This window comes from Oncorhynchus clarkii, chromosome 7 (assembly GCF_045791955.1).
Source record: "Oncorhynchus clarkii lewisi isolate Uvic-CL-2024 chromosome 7, UVic_Ocla_1.0, whole genome shotgun sequence".
Classification (NCBI taxonomy): domain Eukaryota; kingdom Metazoa; phylum Chordata; class Actinopteri; order Salmoniformes; family Salmonidae; genus Oncorhynchus; species Oncorhynchus clarkii.
Window position 1 is genome coordinate 13,084,789 of NC_092153.1, and position 24,366 is coordinate 13,109,154.

At 44.9% G+C, this 24,366-nt stretch overlaps 1 protein-coding gene across 3 annotated transcripts in view; it reads left to right on the forward strand.

Annotated features, from left to right (window-relative positions):
- Window positions 1-17,677, forward strand: part of LOC139412905 (prostaglandin F2 receptor negative regulator-like) — a 41,138-nt gene extending 23,461 nt beyond the window's left edge. For 2 of the 3 annotated variants that reach the window (XM_071159747.1, XM_071159749.1), the window contains 5 exons: window positions 3,095-3,314; window positions 3,430-3,614; window positions 4,403-4,510; window positions 16,240-16,545; window positions 16,652-17,677. In XM_071159747.1, the coding sequence (XP_071015848.1) occupies window positions 3,095-3,314; window positions 3,430-3,614; window positions 4,403-4,510; window positions 16,240-16,545; window positions 16,652-16,815 (983 nt within the window). In that variant the 3' untranslated portion in view covers window positions 16,816-17,677. The remainder of the gene's footprint in view (window positions 1-3,094; window positions 3,315-3,429; window positions 3,615-4,402; window positions 4,511-16,239; window positions 16,546-16,651) is intronic. The other variant, XM_071159748.1, reaches the window with a different exon arrangement.
- The last annotated feature ends 6,689 nt before the right edge of the window (window positions 17,678-24,366 follow it).

Below are 24,366 nucleotides of genomic sequence, written 5' to 3' on the forward strand. Positions count from 1 at the left end.
ACTGTTGCAAAAGCAGCAGCTACTCTTCCTGGGGTCCACACAAAACATGAAACATGACATAAAACAGGACAAGAATAGCTCAAGGACAGAACTATATACAATAGGAAGGGTGGTCTACTTGATGTGGAGTAGAGTTTCATGTAGTCATGGCTCTATGTAGAACTGTGCGCCTCCCGTTGTCTGTTCTGGACTTGGACTGTGAAGAGACTAGAGGTCGACCGATGAATCGGAATGGCCCATAAATTAGGGCCGATTTCAAGTTTTCATAACAATCGGAAATCTGTATTTTTGGGCGCCGATTTCCGATTATTAAAAAATATATATATTTTTTATTTATACCTTTTTATTTAACTAGGCAAGTCAGTTAAAGAACACATTCTTATTTTCAATGACTGCCTAGGAACTGTGGGTTAACTGCCTTGTTCAGGGGCAGAAGGACAGATTTTCACCTTGTCAGCTCAGGGTTCCAATCTTGCAACCGCACAGTTAACTAGTCCAACGGTCTAACCATTGCACTCCACGAGTAGCCTGCCTTTTACGCGAATGCAGTAGAAGCCAAGGTAAATTGCTAGCTAGCATTAAACTTATCTTTATAAAAAACAATCAATCATAATCTCTAGTTATAACTACTAATCCAGGTTAGCAGGCAATATTAACCAGGTGAAATTGTGTCACTTCTCTTGCGTTCATTGCACGCAGAGTCAGGGTATATGCAACAGTTTGGGCTGCCTGGCTCATTGCGAACTAATTTGCCAGAATTGTACGTAATTATGACATACATTGAAGGTTTTGCAATGTAACAAGACTATTTAGACTTAGGGATGCCATCCGTTAGATAAAATACAGAACGGTTCCGTATTTCACTGAAATAATAAACGTTTTGTTTTCGAAATTATAGTTTCCGGATTCTATCATATTAATGACCAAAGGCTCGTATTTCTGTGTGTTATTATGTTATAATTAAGTCTGATTTGATAGAGCAGTCAGACTGAGCAGCAGCAGGCCCATAATCATTCATTTTAACAGCACTTTCGTGTGTTTTGCCAGCAGCTCTTCACAAGCACAGCGCTGTTTATGACTTCAAGCCGATCAGCCTAATGGCTGGTGTAACCAATGTGAAATGGCTAGCTAGTTAGCTGGGCGTGCGCTAATACTGTTTCAAACGTCACTCGCTTTTAGATTTGGAGTAGTTATTCCCCTTGCTCTGCAAGGGCCGCGGCTTTTGTGGAGCGATGGGTAACGATGCTTTGAGTGTGGCTGTTGTCGATGTGTTCCTGGTTCGAGCCCAGGTAGGGGCGAGGAGGGGCCGGAAGCTATACTGTTACACTGGCAATACTATAGTGCCTATAAGAACATCCAATAGTCAAAGGTATATGAAATACAAATGGTATAGAGAAATAGTCCTATAAATGCTATATTAACTACAACCTAAAACCTCTTACCTTGGAATATTGAAGTCTCATGTTATAACTTTCTTCTCCAACACTTTTGCATTATTTAAACCAAATTGAACATGTTTCATTATTTATTTGAGGCTAAATGTATTTTATTGATGTTTTATATTAAGTTAAAATAAGTGTTCATTCAGTATTGTTGTAATTGTCATTATTACAAATAAAAATTGTCAGATTAATTGATATCGGCTTTTTTGGTCCTCCAATAATCGGTATCGGCGTTGAAAAATCATAATCGGTCGACCTCTAGAAGAGACCTCTGGTGGCATGTATTGTGTGGTATGCATGGGTCTGAGCTGTGTGCTAGTAGTTTAAACAGACAGCTCAGTGCATTCAGCTTGTCAACACCTCTTACAAAAACAAGTAGTGATGAAGTCAATCTCTTCCACTTTCAGCCAGGAGAGATTGACATGCATATTATTAATGCTAGCTCTCTGTGTACATCCAAAGGCCAGCTGTGCTGCCCTGTTCTGAGCCAATTGCAGAAGTCCCTTTTTGTGGCACCTGACCAGAAGACTGAACAGTAGTCCAGGTGCGACAAAACCAGGGCATGTAGGACCTGCCCTGTTGATAGTGTTGTTAAGAAGGCAGAGCAGAGCTTTATTATGGACAGACTTCTCCCCATTTTAGCTACTGTTGTAAACTGTTTTGACCATGACAGTTTACAATCCAGGGTTATTCCAAGCAGTTTAGTCACCAACTTTCTCAATTTCCACATTATTTCTTACAAGATTTAGTTGAGGTTTTAGTGAATGATTTTGTCCCAAATGCATTGCTTTTAGTTTTAGAAATATTTAGGACTAACTTATTCCTTGCCACCCACTCTGAAACTAACTGCAGCTTTTTGTTAATCGTTGCAGTCATTTTCAGTCGCTGTAGTATCTGCTGACGTGTATAGTGTTGAGTCATTTAGTCAAAGCAGGTGGCATGACTTGAGTAAAGTAAGGGACCTAGACAGCTGCCCTGAGTGACAGCTATGAGTCCTAGTTTCCTCTGCTCTGTTGATTTCAGTCTAAATAGTTCTCAACAGTTGCCTTTCGGCATTCACACACACACAAACTGAACTCTGTGAACCCTGTAAGGCTGGTTAGATGATGGTGATCTAGTGTAATAGCTACTGAATAGCGATGTGATGAGGATATACAGTAGGGAGTTTTTGTCTCTCCCTCTAGTTTGGTCTTCCTCTGTTTCCTCCCACCAACTCTGGGATTCCCCTTTTCTCTCTGTTCATCTCTCTCTCTCTCTCTCTCCCTCTTCGTCTCACTCTCTCTGTCCATCTCTCTGCAGAGCTCAGTCAGTGTCTTTGTCCATTCATGAAGTCCGGACTTTCCTACTGATGGTCTGTCCACTCAGTCCCTGTGGTTACTACAGACAGCTGGTTGTTAGGTTACAAGTGTCTGTCTGTAGTCCTGGTTACTCCCTACCACTCTACTAGCTTCAGGCTCTATCTTGATTGATTGCACTGCTTCCATTGCCATTACCTCGGTACCCGGCCCACACTATCGCACAAATCCCAGTTGCTCTCATGGTCCTTGATTTAGGTTGCGCTCCAGGCAGCTTTCTAAGTCCTAAGGATGAACATTTTGGTGATTGACTGACTCACTGATTATTAATTGATTGATTGGTCTGTCTCCCTCCAGGTCCGTCTCTAACCGCCGTGGCACAGCGTGTGCGTGAGGCGGTGGCGGGCGGAGCCACTTTTGAGATGAGCTGTACCATATCCCATGTGCACTTGCAGGACCCGGGCTACTCTGTGCTGGTGCAGACTCAGGACAGTGTGGACTCTGCCACTAGAACTGTCCTCTCTCTCAGTCCTGACTCTGTACTACAACATGGAGGGGCTACCGACCCTAACCGCAGGTACACACACACACACACACACACACACAGTACTGAGCAGTATGTCTCATAAGATGAAGTTGTTGTGGTATTACTAGTGAGCTATGTTGAAAGTAAACTGGGTTCTGGCTCCCAGGGACAGCCTGGTTCTGACTAAGACGGGTCCGGCTGAGTTCCGCTTCCGTCTGGCCGGAGTGCAGCAGGCTGACAGGGGCTTCTACTGGTGTGATATCACCGCCTGGACCAAACAACCAGGCCAGGCCTGGACCAAAGCTGTCAGCGCCAAGTCCAACAAGGTCCAGATCAACTTCCAGGAAACTGGTACGAGGATAGAACACACACCCTGACCACCACTGAGTTACATGTGTCCTACTGAGTCTATACCCACTAGACTTTTACTGAAGCTCACACATGAACCCTAAATATGCTCTCGCACATGAACCCTAAATATGCTCTCGCACATGAACCCTAAATATGCTCTCACATTCCCTGCATCGGCCTAGTTGGCTGTGTTTGATGTTCGTTAGAGAGATGTAACTAGTTACTGAAACCTCTAGACCCTTTGAGCTCTCTCTCACTGTGGAAAGACGCACGCTCTCTCTCTTACATTTGAGTAATTTAGCAGACGCTCTAATACAGTGCGTCTTAGAGGAGCAAATATAGCGAAGTGCCTTGCTCAAGGGCACATCAGCAGATGTTTCACCTAGTCGGCTCGGGGATTCAAACCAGCAACCATTTGGTTACAGGTCCAACGCTCCTAACCGCTAGGCTACCTGCAGCCCTTCTTCCTCTCTGTGGGGTGGAAGCTTCAAAACGGCACCCCATAACCAACCTCTCCTGGACAAATCAGTTAGAAGCCGCAATGATCCGTATCACTGGCTCTCTTTATCGTGTGTGTGTGTTGAACATGTGTTAGAGGAGACACCATACTGAGTCCCTCTGTAGGTGCTTATATACACACACACACACACACTCTGACTGGGTCAGTGAGCTGAGAGGAGCTGTTTGGATGAACACCTTTGAAAGACCTGGCGAAGGACCAGTGTTAGGGGTATTAACACAGTGAATGTAACCCCTGACCTCTAACCTCTGTGTGTTCCTTCCTGTAGGCCCCTCGTTCGCTGTGGCCATCCGCTCTGACACCACCACTTTGTATCCCTGGGAGACCGCCAAGATGGTGTGTGCCCTCAGCATCTCTGGAGCATCCCCCAAGTCAGGTAGGGGACGACACACACACTCTCATCAGGTTATAGCTGTATCCATAAGACACAACCTTCCAGTGTTGAGAGTTAATTAGTTGCTTATCAGCTGTCCTGTTCACATCTCTCCATCCTCTCCTCCCTTCCTCCTGTCCTCATCCTGCCTCTCTTATCACTGTTCTTTCTGCACTCAATCTCTCCCGTTCTCCCAGCTCAGGGAGGAGTGCAGTGTGATCTCTTATTGGAAGTCATTCTGTCTCATTCTCTCTTATCAACTCTCTCAATCACTTTGTCTTCCTCTCCCTCCCTCAGCCATTAGATTACATAACTCTGTGTCTCTGTCTGTCGGTCTCCGTCTCCTTTCTCCTCCTCCTCTGTCTCTTTCATATTGTTATCTTTCTATATTCTTCAGTCCAGTCGAACACGAGACCGGTCAGAGATCAGAACAGAGAGTTCTGCTCATAGCAGCTGTGTGTGTTTGTCTGAATGTGATTGTGTGATTATGCAAGTGGGGGGTGTCATTTTTCAGAACCCCAGCTGTCGGTGTGTGTGTGTGTGTGTGTGTGTGTGTATTCACATGCATACACACATACGCCTTCCTGTTATTCACGTGCATATCAGAGAACGTAATGGAATGTCATGGTAATCTTATGGTCAGTTGCAGCTTCTTTTCCTGATGGTGGAACATAGCAGTTAGTTACCTACAGGGAGAAAGCTAGAAGGCTGCAGGGGAATGGTATTACTGAACTACACTGTTAGTTAGTTACCTACAGGGAGACAGCTGGAAGGCTGCAGGGGAATGGTATTACTGAACTACACTTTTAGTTAGTTACCTACAGGGAGACAGCTGGAAGGCTGCAGGGGAATGGTATTACTGAACTACACTGTTAGTCTCTCAGTTACCTACAGGGAGACAGCTGGAAGGCTGCAGGGGAATGGTATTACTGAACTACACTGTTAGTTAGTTACCTACAGGGAGACACCTGGAAGGCTGCAGGGGAATGGTATTACTGAACTACACTGTTAGTTAGTTACCTACAGGGAGACAGCTGGAAGGCTGCAGGGGAATGGTATTACTGAACTACACTGTTAGTCTGTTAATTAGCTCATGGCTTTTTTTTGGTTAGAATGGCATTTTGTCTTCTCAATCGACGGCAGAATTTTCTCTGACAGTGGTGAGAGCTTTCAGGTGTAGCCTAGGCTTTTGTTCCATCCCAGCACTGACATACCCAATTCAACCAATCAGCTGATTATCAAGACCTCTGATTTAGTTGAATCAGGTGTTAATTAATTAGAGCTAGGCTGGAGTAAAAGCCTTCAGATCCTGACCTGTAGCTTTAAGAATTCCATGAGTCAGACTTACCTTCTTATTAACTTGGTCATGATGCCTCACAATCGGTATTGTGACGCACTATTCAAGCCAAATTGTTCCAACTAATCTTACTAATACTAAAACCGATATATCTCGTTTCCTTCAGGTGTGGCAGTGGTTTGTTTCATTTAGTCATGTGCCGACTGATATGGTTTTGCCCAACCATGCCATCTGCGGTGTCCTAAACTCATGTGGGTAGGTGTGTGTTCTGTTGTTTAGTCATGCACCGGATGGTGTTACCCAACCTTTGTCTTAGCGCGCGTACACACACACACACTATTTATTCCTCCTTCTCTTACAGAGGGGCATATTTAATCCCCATATTAATGCTGTTGATGTCGGATATGTGAGGTGCTGTAAAACTGTCAACAATACCACATGAAACCAAATGGCAGAGAGACTTGGGGAGCAGATGTCTAGGAGAGAAACTGGATAGTAGCTGGTGTGACTGACGGTTTGGTGTAAATGTTGAGGAATCCACAGTGATAGCATGTATTCCCAAATAAAATTCCCAAATGTCGTCGGGGGTATAATAAAAACGTGATTCACATTTTAAAACAAATATATACACTACCGTTCAAAAGTTTGGGGTCACTTAGAAATGTCCTTATTTTTGAAAGAAAAGCTCTTTTTTTTTTTGTCCATTTTTAATATAACAACATCAAATTGATTAGAAATACAGTGTAGACATTGTTAATGTTGTAAATGACTATTGTAGCTGGAAACGGCAGATTTTTTATGGAATACCTACAAAGGCGTACAGAGGCCCATTGTCAGCAACCATCACTCCTATGTTCCAGTGGCACGTTGTGTTAGCTAATCCAAGTTTATCATTTTAAAAGGCTAATTGATCATTAGAAAACCCTTTTGCCAATATGTTAGAACTATCGTTCAGAAGTTTGGGGTCAGTTAGAAACGTCCTTGTTTTTGAAAGACAAGCAAAAAAAGTGTCCATTAAAATAACATTAAATTGATCAGAATAGTACAAATAAAGAGAAACCCTTGAACGATATATATATATTTACTTACTTACTACCTGTCAAAAAGTTTCAGAACCTCTACTTGTTCAAGGATTTTTCTTTATTTTTACTATTTTCTACATTGTAGAATAATAGTGAAGACCTCATAACTATGAAATAATAAATATGGAATCATGTAGTAACCAAAAAAGGGTTAAACAAATCAAAATATATTTTATATTTGAGATTCTTCAAAGTAGCCACCCTTTGCATTGATGACCGCTTTGCACACTCTTGGCATTGTCTGAACCAACTTCACCTGGAAGGCTTTTCCAACAGTCTTGAAGGAGTTCCCACATATGCTGAGCACTTGTTGGCTGCTTTTCCTTCACTCTGCGGTCTGACTCATCCCAAACCATCTAAATTAGGTGGAAGTCTGGGGATTGTGGAGGTCAGGTCATCTGATGCAGCACTCCATCACTCTCCTTCATGGTAAAATACACAGCCTGGAGGTGTGTTGGGTCATTGTCCTGTTGAAAAACAAATGATATTCTCACTAAGCCCAAACCAGGTGAGATAGCGTATTGCTGCAGAATGCTGTGGTAGCCGTGCTGGTTAAGTGTGCCTTGAATTCTAAATAACTCAGACTTTGTCACCAGCAAAGTACTCCCACATCATAACACCTCCTCCTCCATGCTTTATGGTGGGAAATACACATGCAGAGATCATCCGTTCACCCACACTGCGTCTCACAAAGACACGGCTGTTGGAGCCAAAAATCTCCAATTTGGACAAATTTCCACCGGTCTAATGTCCATTGCTCGTGTTTCTTGGCCCAAGCAAGGCTCTTATTATTATTGGTGTCCTTTAGTAGTGGTTTCTTTGCAGCAATTCGACCATGAAGGACTGATTCACGCAGTCTCCTCTGAACAGTTGATGCTGAGATGTGTCCGTTACTTGAACTCTGTGATATATTTATTTGGGCTGCAATTTCTGAGGCTAGTAACTCTAATGAACTTATCCTCTGCAGTAGAGGTAACGTCTTCCTTTCTTGTGGCAGTCCTCATTAGAGCCAGTTTCATCACAGGGCTTGATGGTTTTTGCGACTGCACTTGAAGGAACTTTCAAAGTTCTTGAAATGTTTTGCATTGACTGACCTTCATGTCTTAAAGTAATGATGGACTGTCGTTTCTTTGCTTATTTGGTGTACAAATGAACTCAAGCTTACGGACAATGTCAAATGTGATATAGCGAAGCACCTGTGTGAGTTGGGTGCTCAATTACGCAGGTACTTTCCTGAAACGGATGACACAAACTGAATTCGTTATCCCTTTCGTGCCCTGCCTCTCGTCCAGAAACGAGCGTTTCTGTGAAAATGTAATTTAATCATAAGCCACTGCCAGATTTCTGGATTGGGCTGCGCTCAGAGTATCCTGCCTTGGCAAAGCATGCTGTTAAGACACTGATGCCCTTTGCAACCACGTACCTATGTGAGAGTGGATTCTCGGCCCTCACTAGCATGAAAACTAAATACAGGCACAGACTGAAATGATTTAAGACTGAGACTCTCTCCAATACAACCCAACATTGCAGAGTTATGGGCATCCTTTCAAGCACACCCTTCTCATTAACCTGTGGTGAGTTATTCACAATTTTCGATGACTTAAGGTTTTATATGTAAGATGGTTAAATAAAGAGAAAATTGGTTGATTATTATTTGTGCCCTGGTCCTATAAGAGCTCTTTGTCACTTCCCATGAGCCGGGTTGTGACAAAAACTCACTCTCATTCTTATGTTTAATAAATGTATCGTATAGTGTGTGTGTGGCAGGCTTCCAATGATGGCAAAAAAACAGTGTGCTGACCCTGGTGCTAGAGGGGGTACAGCTGACCCTGGTGCTAGAGGGGGTACAGCTGACCCTGGTGCTAGAGGGGGTACAGCTGACCCTGGTGCTAGAGGGGGTACAGCTGACCCTGGTGCTAGAGGGGGTACAGCTGACCCTGGTGCTAGAGGGGGTACAGCTGACCCTGGTGCTAGAGGGGGTACAGCTGACCCTGGTGCTAGAGGGGGTACGCAGCTGGAGGTTGAATGTTTGAAGGGGTGCGGGACTATAAAAAGGTTGGGAACCACTGCTCTATAGAAAGGAGAGGGACTGGATAGTACCTGACAGGACTGATGGTGTGGTGTAAGTGTTGAGTAATCGAAAGTGATACTCTATATACAACACTTACAGTGCAGGAACAAGCCTGGGCAGGAGAATCACATTCCTATGCAGCACTGAAATGGACCTACCCACAAGAGAGACCACAAGATGACACAAACAGCCACCTTTCCTTGTTTCCTTTCCTAGCTGATATAACTGGACAGATAGACCAATATTTATTTTTTTAAATCCATCATGTCCTTTCAGATTAGTGGACATCAAGGAAATACATGTATATTAGACCATTAGGACGCAGCCGGTGTGTTGATTGTGTGAGACCGACAGACTGCACGTCTGTTGGTGGGAATGTTGCACTTGTGAACTGATGCTGTTGAGAAAGCTAGCTAGCTGTTGGCCTGGCATGTTGATGCCTGCTGATCAAAACTAACAGGAGACGTCAGATGTTCACAACGTGAGGAATGCACAGCAAAGGTATAGTGTGTGTGAGTGGTTGGGACACGAGGATGTTGTCATCAAAGAGCAGAGTTATGTGTTTGTTTGTTTGGCAGCAGTTGGAGCTGACAAGCAACAGCTGTTTTTACCAGATGCTGTCGTGTCTCTGTACCCTGTCTCTGTACCCAGAGTACGGAGTCTGTTTCCTTAGGGGAGACACTGAAGGCTTTGTCCCTGCTTGTGCCAGTTGCTGCCATGAGAGGACATAACATAAAAAGGACAACAGGAGGTTAAATTAAGATCAAGAGAAAGGGGCATCCCGGGTGGCACAGTGGTTAAGGACGCTGTACTGCAGCGCCAGCTGTGCCGTCAGAGTCCCTGGGTTCGCGCCCAGGCTCTGTCGTAACCGGCCGCGACCGGGAGGTCCGTGGGGCGACGCACAATTGGCCTAGCGTCGTTAGGGCTTGGTCGGTAGGGGTGTCCTTGTCTCATTGCGCACCTGCGACTCCTGTGGCGGGCCGGGCGCAGTGCGCGCTAACCAAGGTTTCCAGGTGCACGATGTTTCCTCCGACACATTGGTGCGGCTGGCTTCCGGGTTGGATGCGTGCTGTGTTAAGAAGCGGTGCGGTTGGGTTGTGTATCGGAGGACGCATGACTTTCAACCGTCTCTCCCGAGCCCGTACTGGAGTTGTAGCGATGAGACAAGATAGTAGCTACTACAACAATTGGATACCACGAAATTGGGGAGAAAAAGGGGTAAAAATTCACACACACACACAAAAAAAAGAGAAAGATGGAAAATAGTTTATTAGTTTAATTTTCTTTGAATGGAGTGGAATATGGACTCAGTACCGCATCACATCCGTCGTCCGGTTTTGGCTGGGGTAGGCCGTCATTGTAAACAAAAATGTGTTCTTAACTGACTTGCCATAGATTGAACCAGAGCAGGTCGACTAGAGCAGTTCACTGAATCTGTCTAGTCTCCTCTCCTAGCCTGCCCCACAGAATCAAACTAGCCTGCTAAACCTGTTCTCTCCTAGCCTGCCCCACAGAATCAAACTAGCCTGCTAAACCTGTTCTCTCCTAGCCTGCCCCACAGAATCAAACTAGCCTGCTAAACCTGTTCTCTCCTAGCCTGCCCCACAGAATCAAACTAGCCTGCTAAACCTGTTCTCTCCTAGCCTGCCCCACAGAATCAAACTAGCCTGCTAAACCTGTTCTCTCCTAGCCTGCCCCACAGAATCAAACTAGCCTGCTAAACCTGTTCTCTTCTCCTCTACAGCCAGTAATTAATAGTTATATTCCATGGTCCATTTCCCCCTCACAGGAGACTGGAGAGACCTCCTAAAGGACTGGTGAAGAGAGAACGGTCTAACTCACTGGTGCGGGGAAAGAGAAACTCACTCAGGCCATTAAGTCCTTCTGGTAATAAAGGGGAGGACGGCTTGAGCATAGAAATAGAAGGGGTAACAGAACAGACATGAGTTGTGTGTGAAATGGCACCCTACTGCACAATATGTCTCTTTAGATCAGCCCATAACTCTAAGAATTACAACATTTTTCACATTCCACCCAAATATTGGCGACACAATAGAATTTACGCGACGTCGTGACTTGTTAGCGTCAATTCAAAATGAGACACCCAAAATGGCCGCTGCCCGTCGGTCATGGCCCATTGCTCGTAATTGGAATGGCCGTTCTGCTCATTGTGATTCTACGAGGTCCATGCAGTGTTTAGTATTCCTGTGTGCTGTGTTGTAGCAGCGCTTTATGGCCCACGTGTAATAGACTTTGTTCTATCAGACATCAGTGGCAGTATCCCTGTTGAGTTCTGTGTTCTGGGTGCCTGTAGTGTCTCTACCACTATTGGTCTTTACCTTCTGCTGCTGCTGGCAAAACTAACTAACTCCCCCCTCTGGGGATCAATACATGGAATGAACCAATCAAATGTATTTTATTCAGTTCATTTCGATGTGAAGACAATCTACTTTTATTTCTCCTTGGCGGATCCTGGTGTTGATGAGGTGGAGGGGAGGATGGTGGAGGAGAGGATAGAGGTGGAGGGGAGGATAACGAGGCCAGTGGGAGGAATCTTACAGCATTGTGTTGTAGTGGGGATCAAGCTTGTTAATGGGAACACTGGTGATAATGTATTTGTTTTGCCGTCTTGGTTATTGTTGCTACGCGTGCGGTTCAAAGAGCAGTGTATTCAAGGAATTACAGTCCACTGAAACAGCTGGGACCAATCTGAGGCAATGTGACTGTGTGTGTGTGTGTGTGTTCGCAGGCATGTGTGCATGTGCGTGAGAGAATGTTATCTGCAGGGCCTGGTACAGGGGGTCTTGGCAGGTACCTTTTTTTGTTTCTCTAAGGTGTGGTGGGTCACCTTAATTCCTCTTTAGATATCTTCTATTTGGATAGTGTAATGGGTGTTCATACAACTCCAGGGATGTTGTTATTTCAATATCTTCATGTTCTCTCTTCCTGTCCTTTGTTATAATTGTATTCAATGTCAAAGGAGGCAAACGGTGGCTTTATGAAGCTTTATAACTTAGTTCCCATCTGAAAGGATCTCCTAAGTGGCTTCATAGAAACGCTCTGCTTACTATTCAATATAAAAGGCCCAGCTACCAAACTATTAACCCTTTACACTCACAGCCCCTGTCATCCCATATACTGGTTGAAAATGGCAGATTTGGTCATTAATGAGCACCTCAATTGGAATGCAGGGGCTGTACGGTAGGTAACATGTTGTATATGACGTCAGAGCTCAAGCTGTCTGCTTTACAGCGTTGTATGAGTTTCAACTGGCAGACGTTCTGAACAGGTTTCTACAACGGGTGGTTTAGAGTTCCCATTGTTAGAGCCTCTCCTGCCCATGATATGAGACAACATGCACATGGTCCCGTTCATATAAAGTGGCATTGTTTACATTGTTACCTAGCAACGTACTACCACTACTACTTTTTACAAATGCTAGTCTCAGCACCTGTAACTCGTCGTGGATGATTTTGGCTACTTTAGTAATTTAGTTTGTAATCTGATTGAGGGGAATGCTGTAAATCTAGAGGAGTCCGTGTGTTCTGAAAGATGAGACGTTGAGGATTATAATACCGGTTTGATGTCATAATGTGTACTTCACATTTCCATATTTTAAAATGTATTTATTTACAGTATCAACGTTTATTAGCTATTTTTGGTGTAAAATGACAAGATTACATGTTCTACCCTGAATTGTTCTGAACAGAATGAGCCTATATTTCTCGTATTGTGAAGAAAATTTGCAGCAGAACACGCACGGAACTACTAATGTTGGCAATAGAACAGGCTTTCAAACGATGCACACCTGAACCACGTTGAGATTTATAATGGGCCGTTTTTTGATTGACATGCATGTTACTGACACTTTCCCTCGACTGAGATGTCAAGAAGGCAGAGCAACGCCTTATCATGGACCTCTTCCCATTTAAGCAACCATTTTCTATGTTACTGAATGTATTACTCAAAGTATTTTTAGATTTTCGTTATGAGAAATGCTGCAAAAAGTACTGTAAATGTAAAATGCACAAAGTGAAGTGAAGTGTACAGTCGTGACCTAAAGTTGAGAATGACACACACATTAATTTTCACAAAGTTTGCTGCCTCAGTTTGTATGATGCCAATTTGCATATACTCCAGAATGTTATGAAGAGTGATCAGATGAATTGCAATTAATTGCAAAGTCCCTCTTTGCCATGCAAATTAACTGAATCCCCAAAAAACATTTCGACTGCATTTCAGCCCTGCCACAAAAGGACCAGCTGACATGTCAGTGATTCTCTCGTTAACACAGGTGTGCGCGGTGACAAGGCTGGAGGTCACGCTGTCATGCTGATTGAGTTCGAATAACAGACTGGAAGCGTCAAAAGGAGGGTGGTGCTTGGAATCATTGTTCTTCCTCTGTCAATCATGGTTACCTGCAAGGAAACACGTGCCATCATTGTTTTGCACAAAAAGGGCTTCACAGGCAAGGATATTGCTGCCAATAAGATTGCACCTAAATCAACCATTTATCGGATCATCAAGAACTTCAAGGAGAGCGGTTCAATTGTCGTGAAGAAGGCTTCAGGGCGCCCAAGAAAGTCCAGCAAGCGCCAGGACCGTCTCCTAAAGTTGATTCAGCTGTGGGATCGGGGCACCAGCAGGACAGAGCTTGCTCAGGAATGGCAGCAGGGAGGTGTGAGTTCATCTGCACGCACAGTGAGGCGAAGACTTTTGGAGGATGGCCTGGTGTCAAGAAGGGCAGCAAAGAAGCCACTTCTCTCCAGGAAAAACATCCAGGGACAGACTGATATTCTGCAACAGGTATTGGACTACTGAGGACTGGGGTAAAGTCATTTTCTCTGATGAATCCCCTTTCTGATTGTTTGGGGCATACGGAAAAAATCTTGTCTGGAGAAGACCAGGTGAGCGCTACCATCAGTCCTGTGTCATGCCAACAGTAAAGCATCCTGAGACCATGTGTGGGGTTGCTTCTCAGCCAAGGGAGTGGGCTCACTCACAATTTTGCCTAAGAACACAGCCATGAATAAAGAATGGTACCAACACATCCTCCGAGAGCAACTTCTCCCAACCATCCAGGAACAGTTTGGTGACGAACAATGCCTTTTCCAGCATGATGGAGCACCTTGCCATATGGCAAAAGTGATAACTAAGTGGCTTGGGGAATAAAACATCAATATTTTAGGTCCATGGCCAGGAAACTCCCCAGACCTTAATCCCATTGAGAACTTGTGGTCAATCCTCAAGAGGCAGGTGGACAAACAAAAACCCACAAGTTCTGACAAACTCCAAGCATTGATTATGCAAGAATGGGCTGCCATCAGTCAGGATGTGGCCCAGAAGTTAATTGACATGCCAGGGTGGATTGCAGAGGTCTTGAAAAAGAAGGGCCAACACTGCAAATATTGACTCTTTGCACCAACTTCATGTAATTGTCAATAAAAGCCTTTGACCGTTATGAAATGCTTGTAATTATACTTCAGTGTTCCATAGTAACATCTGACAAAAATTTCTAAAGACACTGAAGCATCAAAATTTGTGGAAATTAATATTTGTGTCATTCTCAAAACTTTTGGCCACGACAGTATAATGTTTGGATTCAGTCTTGTCAGTTGGATTCAGTCTTGTCAGTTTGGTCAGATCATTTCCCTTTAATCTCCAAACTGTTCCCTTATCATTGGTTATCATTGGTTATGCATATTATTTTTCGTATTTCTTCTGTTAAAAACATTTCAATTTGGCCCTATCCATACAGTCCCAATTCTAGGAGTGAAGCGGGTTACGACTGACAACAGCCCAGCTACCAAACTATCCCTTTAAGACTAACGTCCACTGACCAGTCCTCAATTAGGTCTGCAGGAATCGGCCTGATTGGTCCGTTAGTCCAGCGGTCCTCTACGTTTAGGCTCGTGTCACATCCAGTCACCTCTTGAATCCGGACACTGAGGTTGTGGAAACGAGGGGTCGCGGTGCCCTCCGTTCCATCTCTATAAATATAGATGTGTCCCTTCCTGCCTTTCCCCATCTTATTCATCATCAGCATCTTCATATTTTTTACTAAGTAGGCCTTGTATTAGCAGTTAGTCACACATTGATGCGAAGTGAAAATGTTACTTAAAGTTAGGATTCACCCCATAGTACTTAATTATTTATTTTTACTTCCAACTCTCCAGTGGCAAACTCTGTATTGGTGGTTAAGATGTCCAGTCATTAGAGGCTGCTGGACAGGATAGCAAATCTGACTGAAGAAGTCATACCACATTCTGGGTCACTGGCACTGCCCTCTCTCTCGTTTCTTGCTCTCTCGTTTCTTGCTCTCTCGTTTCTTGCTCTCTCGTTTCTTGCTCTCTCGTTTCTTGCTCTCTCGTTTCTTGCTCTCTCGTTGCTCTCTCGTTTCTTGCTCTCTCGCTGCTCTCTCGCTGCTCTCGTTGCTCTCTCGTTGCGCTCTCGTTGCTCTCTCGACGCTCTCTCGCTGCGCTCTCGTTGCTCGCTCTCTCTCTCGTTCTTTTTTTTCTTCATCTTCTCTAGAACATCTTATTCTTTATTTTCTTCTTGTTCCTTCCCTCTTTGTCTCTTTCTGTGAGATGTTCTCTAAAGGTGGCTGTAGAGACACACACATAGTATTGATGTGTAATCTGTGTGTGGGTGGGACAGTAATGATAGTCCCTTTTAGACACATTAATGACCGGTTAAAGCTGCTCCTCTTTAGACCTTTGCTAAGAGCCCCTAGCACAGAAACACAGATGTATGAATACATGGATAGAGAAATAGATGTATCCATATGGAAGATGTGTACTGTGTTCTATGTTCTCTCAGTGATAGCATGTCTATTCACATGTAGAGTTTTCTTCAGATCCATGAATTCCCATCACAGATCAACATTGAGACGGTGGCAACACCAGACACTAACTGTAGGTTCAGCGATAGACTGATAAAACCTTTGGCCTCAACCACATGGAAAGGATTTCTATAAAAATACTTTCTCCTCCCCCTTCTACTTCTGTGTCTCTATCCAGTCCCCTCCCCCTCTATTCTGTCTCTCCGTCCCATTCCCTTCCCCCTCTCTTCTCTCTCTAGCCAGTCTCCCCTCCATGTCTCTTTCTGTTGCTCTAGCCAGTCTCCCCTCCATGTCTCTTTCTGTTGCTCTATCCAGTCTCCCCGTCGCTCTGTCTCCCCTCTTCCTGTCCCTACATCCACAGTTTCAATCTGCTGATGTTAGCTCTATTACATAAACCCAATGAAGTGGTTTTAATAGAATTCTCTCCTCTTCCTCCCTCAGATGACCTGTCCTACGAGGTACGTTGGTACCTCACGCGGCTGAGAGGGGGGAACAAAGGCACCCTACTGGCCAGCGTGGACCGCTTCGGTCTGGTCAAGAAGGAGGCGCGCAACGCCAGCAGTGACGTGTCCCTGGAGCGCACAGACACACACACCTACGCCCTGAACATCCACGCCACCCAGGACAGCGACAGCGGGGAGTACCACTGCCAGGCCACGCCCTGGTACCTGTCTGCCTCCACAGGGGCCTGGACACACGGGGCAGAACTCACCTCTACCAGGGTGTTCCTCACTGTACGATTCCCCAGTGAGTAAGGATGGGGGGGGGCACTGTGTGTGTGTGTGTGTGTGTGTGTACACTAACTAACACTTTCTCTCTCTCTCGGTCTGTCTGTCTCTCTGTCTCCCTCCAGTGTGGGACTCTCTGAAGCTGCCTCTGCTGTACGGTTCTGTAGCCTCTGTGTCCGTGGGGCTCTTCTCTCTCCTCCTGGGTTTCATCTGTGCCCACTGCTGCTGCCGCAACACCACACACACCCCCCGCTCACGCAACAAACTCATGGACCTGGAGATGGATTGACTAGCACAGGCCCGCTGGAGCGACCACCGCTTCTCCAGCTAATGAACTACGAGCACGCGCACGTTACCGCGCCGGCACATTACCACGGCAACGGCAGACAATTGACCAATCACAGCCCTTCGGGTGCGCTCCGTGGAGCTTTTAAGCGCACCAACGGGAGAGGAGGAGGAGGAGAGACAATAGGACATTTACTGTGGAGCTGTAGAGGGGAAAAAAACACTGAACTGAATCAACTGCTAAAGAAGAGTGCAGGATATCTAGTCTGCCTATGTGAACGTATTGATGTTAGGTAATTGCACAAAACAGCCCTGGAATATTCCTACCTTAGTGGACTTTGTCTACGTTTGTCCTCATCACTAGTTTTTGAAATGAGACTGCTTTTAAATGGAGGTGTGTGTGTGTGCTATATTTGTGTGGTTTGCCACACCTGAGGCTGGGAAAGAGAGCCGCTTTACCCGTTTTGTCCTGCCCTGTTCCTGGTGAGATGTAATTTTACTCTTACTCAACAGCAACTAGCCAGGTTCCCTGGTAAAAGTTGATGACCTCAGAGGCTCTCCTCTAGAGCGAGTGAAAGACACTTAAGGACCCAGAGCTCACCTGCTGTAACCCCCTACACTGGTGCTACCCCCACTGTGAAGGACATTGATGTTATGTTGGACCTAGGGTTTATATGGGGCAGGTTGAGGAGCAAGCTGGCCAATAAGAGAGTGGATTAGTGGTGGTGACTGAGAGGAGTGGTATGATATGGACTGACAGTCAGAGGGAGACATCGTTTATATAGGTAGCATACTGGGTTAATGCGTGGAACCAGCTGGAACCTGCAGTGCTCCACACACACTCCCAGCCAATGCCTGGCTCTAGCTGAAGAGTCCCAAAGTGGCTTCCTCGTCTCCTCTCCATCTGCACTGATCAATAAACACAGGGTAGATCTAAGCAATATAATGGTTGAAGCCTTCCTGTTTCATTCACATCAGTGCAGATGAAGCGAAGAAGACGGGACAAGGAAGCCAGAGCATGGAGATACACCCCTGGAATGCAATGGAGAAGGATTAGAGAGAACTGTTAACAAACCCATTCCTGAAAGCAATCTCCATGTCACCTCCCAGTTTAGTAGGGCCCAGTCCCTTAGGGAGTCTTCTTCCCCTGTCTCTGGTACAGTACAATAGCTGTGTGTCCATAGAAATGACTGTTGTGTTTGTATGGGGCTGGGGCTCTCAGGGCTGTTGTGTGTGTTCCTGGGGTTAGTGGTTGGCCCAGCAGTATTCTGCCCATCGACAAAGACCAGCCCTACCCTCTACTAATTACCCCAACCTAGACCCAGAAGGCCCTTTTAGAATGGTCCTGTACCTGATGTCAACTACCACCACTGAAATGCTACCCTGTCTATACACACGCTCCATATACTGCCAACACTCAACATACGGACATGCACAACAACAGTAAACACACACTGCTTGATCGAGCACTCCTCTTACCCAATGCCATGTACCCCAACATCTACAGATAAAATCACACTCCTCGTGCACACACACACAACCCTACACACACACACACACAACCCTACACACACACACACACAACCCTACACACACACACACACACAACCCTACACACACACACACACACACACACACAACCCTACACACACACACACACAACCCTACACACACACACACACACACAACCCTACACACACACACACACACAACCCTACACACACACACACACAACCCTACACACACACACACACACAACCCTACACACATACACACACAACACAACCCTACACACACACACACACAACCCTACACACACACACACACACTCACAACCCTACACACACACACACACACACACAACCCTACACACACACAACCCTACACACACACACACACAACCCTACACACACACACACACACAACCCTACACACACACACACACACACACACACACACACACAACCCTACACACACACACACACAACCCTACACACACACACACACAACCCTACACACACACACACACACAACCCTACACACACACACACACAACCCTACACACACACACACACACAACCCTACACACACACACACACAACACAACCCTACACACACACACACACACACACAACCCTACACACACACAACCCTACACACACACACACACAACCCTACACACACACACACACACACACAACCCTACACACACACACACACACACAACCCTACACACACACACACACACACAACCCTACACACACACACACACACACACAACCCTACACACACACACACACACAACCCTAAACACACACACACACAACCCTACACACACATACAACCCTACACACACACTGTCTTGTATACACACTGCCAATGTAACCCTGTGAGAGGCACCAGCTGTATCTAGGTTCTGGCCAGGTACCAACTGGGGCTTTGGCTCTGGGATCTGACATGGTTTAACTCACTAGTGCCATCGACGGGAGAAGAGCTGCTGTGTGCCAATCAATAAACCAGGGCCCTGTTAAAATACTTAGAAATTGTATCCTTCCTTATCTGACATGACTGGATTGGTGAAAGGTGTGTAGTGGAACCCTGGCTATCAGCTGCCATACATCTGTATGAGATCAGACATGTACTTGAAGGAAAGAGATGCAATTTATAGTATTGGTATCAGGCCTCAAGCTGTCCCACTGTGTGGGTGAAAGGTGCCCCTAAGCACTGACCCAAGGTCTGTTCTGTGTGCAACCTCGTAATTATTTAGTTCAGGTTTGGACTTGGGGAAGCTGATCCGAGATCTATTCGAAGAACCTCCATAAAGTCTAGAACCACAGACCGATAGGACAACCGCCAACACAAAACACTGCAAGTTATTTTTAAAGATCCTTACTGTCATTTTATTTTTTGTAATTTGAAATAGATTTCTAAGTCTTTTTGTAAATGATTGTAAAGCCCAATATGGATTTTTATCTGACATGAATATCTTATTCTGTGCCGACGTTTCTCTGGGTAACGATCAATCAGGGTTTTTTATGATTCGCCTCTGCTTCCAGGCCTCTGAAAAACTTCCAATATTTCTGCCAGAATAAATGTTTTATAACAGTACCATGACTGAAGCTGGTTTGTTGTATCCCTCCTTCCTTCCCTCCATCTCTTGTCGTCCTTCAGGGAATAGCTTGTGTCCTCTCTCTCTTCTCCTTCAATTACAAATGCAGATGAGTGTTATGTTTAGAACTGTCAGCCTCCAGTGAGTTATTTTCCTCACCTTCACTATCACGTTCTCTCTTCTTCTCCCCTCTATCTTTTTCACACCTGTTTTTCTTAATCCCTCGCTCTCCTTTACTCCCTAAATGTTTCTTTCTCTCGCTCTCTTCTCCCCTCTTTTTCTCCCTCCATCTTCCTCTCGCTTTCAAAAGATTGACTCAGATATTGGTGCTGTATCCTCCATTCCCCCTCTGGTGATGAGTGTGTGTGTGTTTTCATCTGGACACAGATCCTTTAAGGCCTTGTTTGATCCTCAATGATGGTTCCTGTATTAGACATATCATCTCTGGGATCTGTTGGTTGGGCCTGATGGCTCAGAACAACAGTTTACAACAACTCTAGACCTGGGTTGCCAAGTCCAGAGTTGGACCTGGCCACCCAAATGGACTCCTAGCCCCTCGGCTAACTAAGTAAACACTCCTGTCGGTCTGATTGCAATTGGCTAGAATTAAGCAATGTGGTCAATTGTGTGATATGCTTAAGCCTAATCAAATCCTGCTTCGTAAACCATGTACATCCCTTGTCAAACTCATTCCAACGAGGGGCTGAGTGTCTGGGGGTTTTTGCTCCTCCCATGTACTTGATTGATGAAAATAAGGTCACTAATTAGTAAGGAACTCCCCTCACCTTGTCTGGCTTAATTAAAAGGAACAACTAAACCTGCAGACACTAGGCCCTCCATGGAATGAGTTTGACACCCGTCAGGTACAGGTTAATGATTCTGGTATGTTGGTTGTTCTAGCTCCTCAGCAGCAGCAGGAGGTTACTGTAGGGAGGGGACTGCATGAGTACACACAACAGTACACAGCATAGAGTAAATGTTAAACTTGAGAGGAGGCGAGTGTCCAGAGGGGAGAGCCATGCCTCGGAATGTGGCGATGACTCGTCAACGCCTCGCCATGGCAACTGTCTACAGAGGGAGGGTGAGTTGTGGGGGGGGGGGGGATGGAGGAGAGAGAGGAAAGAACAAGTTGGGGGTGTGATATCTGATCTGCCTCCACCTCCAAATGCTCTTTTTCACACACACACATACACACGTAACCTACATCTATGTTTAGTTTCCCCCTATCCAGTTATATTCTGTCAATACTATACACACAGAATACTTGCGCGCACACACACCTCCAGTAGTGTCACACTCTGGGAGTTGGTTGGAGCATGCTTTGTCCTTGTAAGGCTGTGTGTGTTCTCCAGGGCGATCGTCCCTCTGTGCCAACTTCCTCTGTGTCCTCACCCATCACTGTCACAGCACTCAGGAGGCCCTGGCTCATAGAAATGAAATCAATCAAACACAACCCATGGATGTGAAATTTGATTGGATTTCAGTCACATGGCCATTTGGTTCAATATCTCCCTCCCATAATCCATATACATCATCACTGATTATTATCTTGCAGTTATTTAACCTCTGCCACTACGGCTGCTGGTGTGCTTCTAAGGCTGTTTATAGATCCGTTCATACGGCTGTCATAACCTGTTATGTATGCTCTATGAATGCTCACAGCCTGCAGGAAGCTACATTGAAGCCCTTTAGTTATTCTGTCTGTTGTATCATTCTAGAGGGGACTGAAACCTGACCCTTTCTAACCACCAATATGCTTCTAATCACTAAGTAGCCCTGACCCCTGACCTCTAACCTTTAATAAAGAACACATATCCCATCAGCTCTGACTGCATCACCCTGTTTGTCCATCCATGCTGGCACAGCCATCTTTCTGAGTGACTAACATTGTAATGCCTATTAGCTCTGCTCATGTTGATTTAGCACAGCCATACAGACTCTATAATAAACACAGGACGGAGCCACAGAGACTTCTGCCAACGCGGAACAGACTTTATTAGCCTTCAATCAGCCTACATTAAGGCCCTGCCTGTGGTCATCTAATCTAGGGATTCCAAAACTCGGTCCTGGGGCCTCCCAGCTTGATGAGTTGGTTATTTTGAATCAGCTGTGTAGTGCTATGTCAAACTAAACGTGCACCCAGGGGGGGCACCAGAACCCATTTTGGGTAACCCTGATCTAGTCCATTGTTATGCATGCTAGCCCCATGGGGCTATTTAGGTCAGGTCCCCTCGCATTGCCATACAGCTGCTGGCATTGTGGTGTTGCATCTCCTAGATGCTCAGGATGGCTCAGTGAAGAATGGCCGAATATTGAATTAACCCCATACCCATACATCCTTCACACACAGCAGGGCCTCTGTGGTCGTATTCCATTCCACTGTCATAGATACCTTGGCTTTTCTCCTTTCCTCAACAACCACTGATCTGACGCTGTGACCGACGAGAGCCTAAAGGCTGCATCTCAATAGCCTAAAGTGGATTCCTCTCGTCTCCTCTGCTCTCCCTCATGTTCTGGTCTGAAAACACAGGGTGATTGAAAGCAATATGGTGGATGGATGCCTACCAGGAATTTGCTTTCAATAATTCAGTGCTGCAATCTAATGGCTGTTTTTGTTTGTTGACCTAAAGGGTAAGGAACTTCCATCAGGATATATGTAACTCATGTAATCTCTTTCTCCCTCCCTCTTTGTCCCATTCTCTCTCTCTCTATCCCTCGATCTCTCTCTGGTTATGGCAGTCTCTTTCTCTCTGTTAAAACAGCTGAGTCTTAGCTTTATGTTCCTTAGGTCAGTGAACAGATCAGATGTCTCCAGACAATAAGACGCCCTCAGTCCCGCCTCTGTTACACACACAGCTACTCTGCCTGACTCAATCCCCCCACCATTTTTAGAACTACTCTGCCTGGCTTAAGGAACAGAATGAGGGAGAACAAAGTTCTTTCCAACCTCATCAGTCTCCTGTTTCACCACATACATGCATTAGGAATGCCTATCCTGGAGAATCTTATAGTCTAGCGCTGCCATTGTGAAGAGGGATTTAGGATGTTAGTATTGACGATGGGTTTCAGGCTCCTTATTTAAATAAACTTATGTTAAGTCCCTCTGGCTAACACAAGTCAAATGAATGTCTAAAATGCCCAGCTAATTGTACATTTTAGAACTTTGTCCTTAAGAATACAGTACTGTACTGTAGGCTGTGTGTCTTCTAAAAATCAATCAGTTACCAGAATCAACTAGTCTGACACAAACGAGGCTAAAGAAGATTCCTAACGGTGTAGGAAATTACTTCTGGACTGGCTTCATTCAGGTCAAAAGCCTTTGTCTCTTCCTCTCCCAGACTGAGAATCAATACAGTCCATGTTGAATCAACTTTTCTGTTCTTTCTTTCCTTCTCTTCCTTCACTTTTCCCATAGGGCAAAGGTCGGGGTAGAATGTAAATATTCTCATCTCCATGGTTACAATTGGGCACTTTAGAGCTCTGTGACCTTTTGGTTGATCTTTTTCTTTGCCTGTCAGAGTTTGGAAAACATATGTAGCAATTAGTGATTCTATCTATAATCGTCTACCATTCTAGAAGATCATAGGTATTCTATTTCTATTGTCTGCAGTGGAGACGTGACCTGTTACCTTGACAATAGCCTTGAAAGGAACAGCTCTGATCTGGATTCAGTTGTTAGGGCTGGAGAGTGACTGGAGCATAGCCCCTCTAGTAATTTAATAGGATCTCTATGTCATAAAAGTTTCAGAATGAGGTTAAAACTGCAGCCATATTGGTCAGGGAGAAAAACAAACCATTCTAATTTGAATGAATGGCAGTAGAGGCATAATCCTGATTTGACTTATGCAGGAAAATAAAAGTAAGGCATGTGATATCTACCATTCCAGTGTTTTACTTGCTATATTGTATTCACTTTGCCACCTTGGCCTTTTTGTGCCTTTACCTCCCTTTACCACTTGTTTCTACTGTATTATTGACTGTGTTTGTTTTACTCCATGTGTAACTGTGTCGTTGTATGTGTCGAACTGCTTTGCTTTATCTTGGCCAGGTCGCAATTGTAAATGACAACTTGTTCTCAACTTGCCTACCTGGTTAAATAAAGGTGAAATAAAAAATATCAAATTGTGTAATAGAATTGTCAACCTAAAATATTATATAATTAGAAAAGTATTTTATAGGGGTTTTATACACATTGTATAAATAGCCTCTAAAATATCTAAACAGGTGTTTTTTTGGGAAGCTGTGAGTTCTATTATATGATGCAATATCAGTAAGTCCTATCAACTGATTTCAGACAGTGTATGGCTGTGGATTGACAGCCATACACACAGCAATGGAATATTGGCAGTTCATTTTAAGTATTTCCGGAATCATTCCTCTAAAATTGTCTGGCTAGCTAGCTAATAAAAATACAGTGCAGATACATTATTCAAATTAATTATTTTA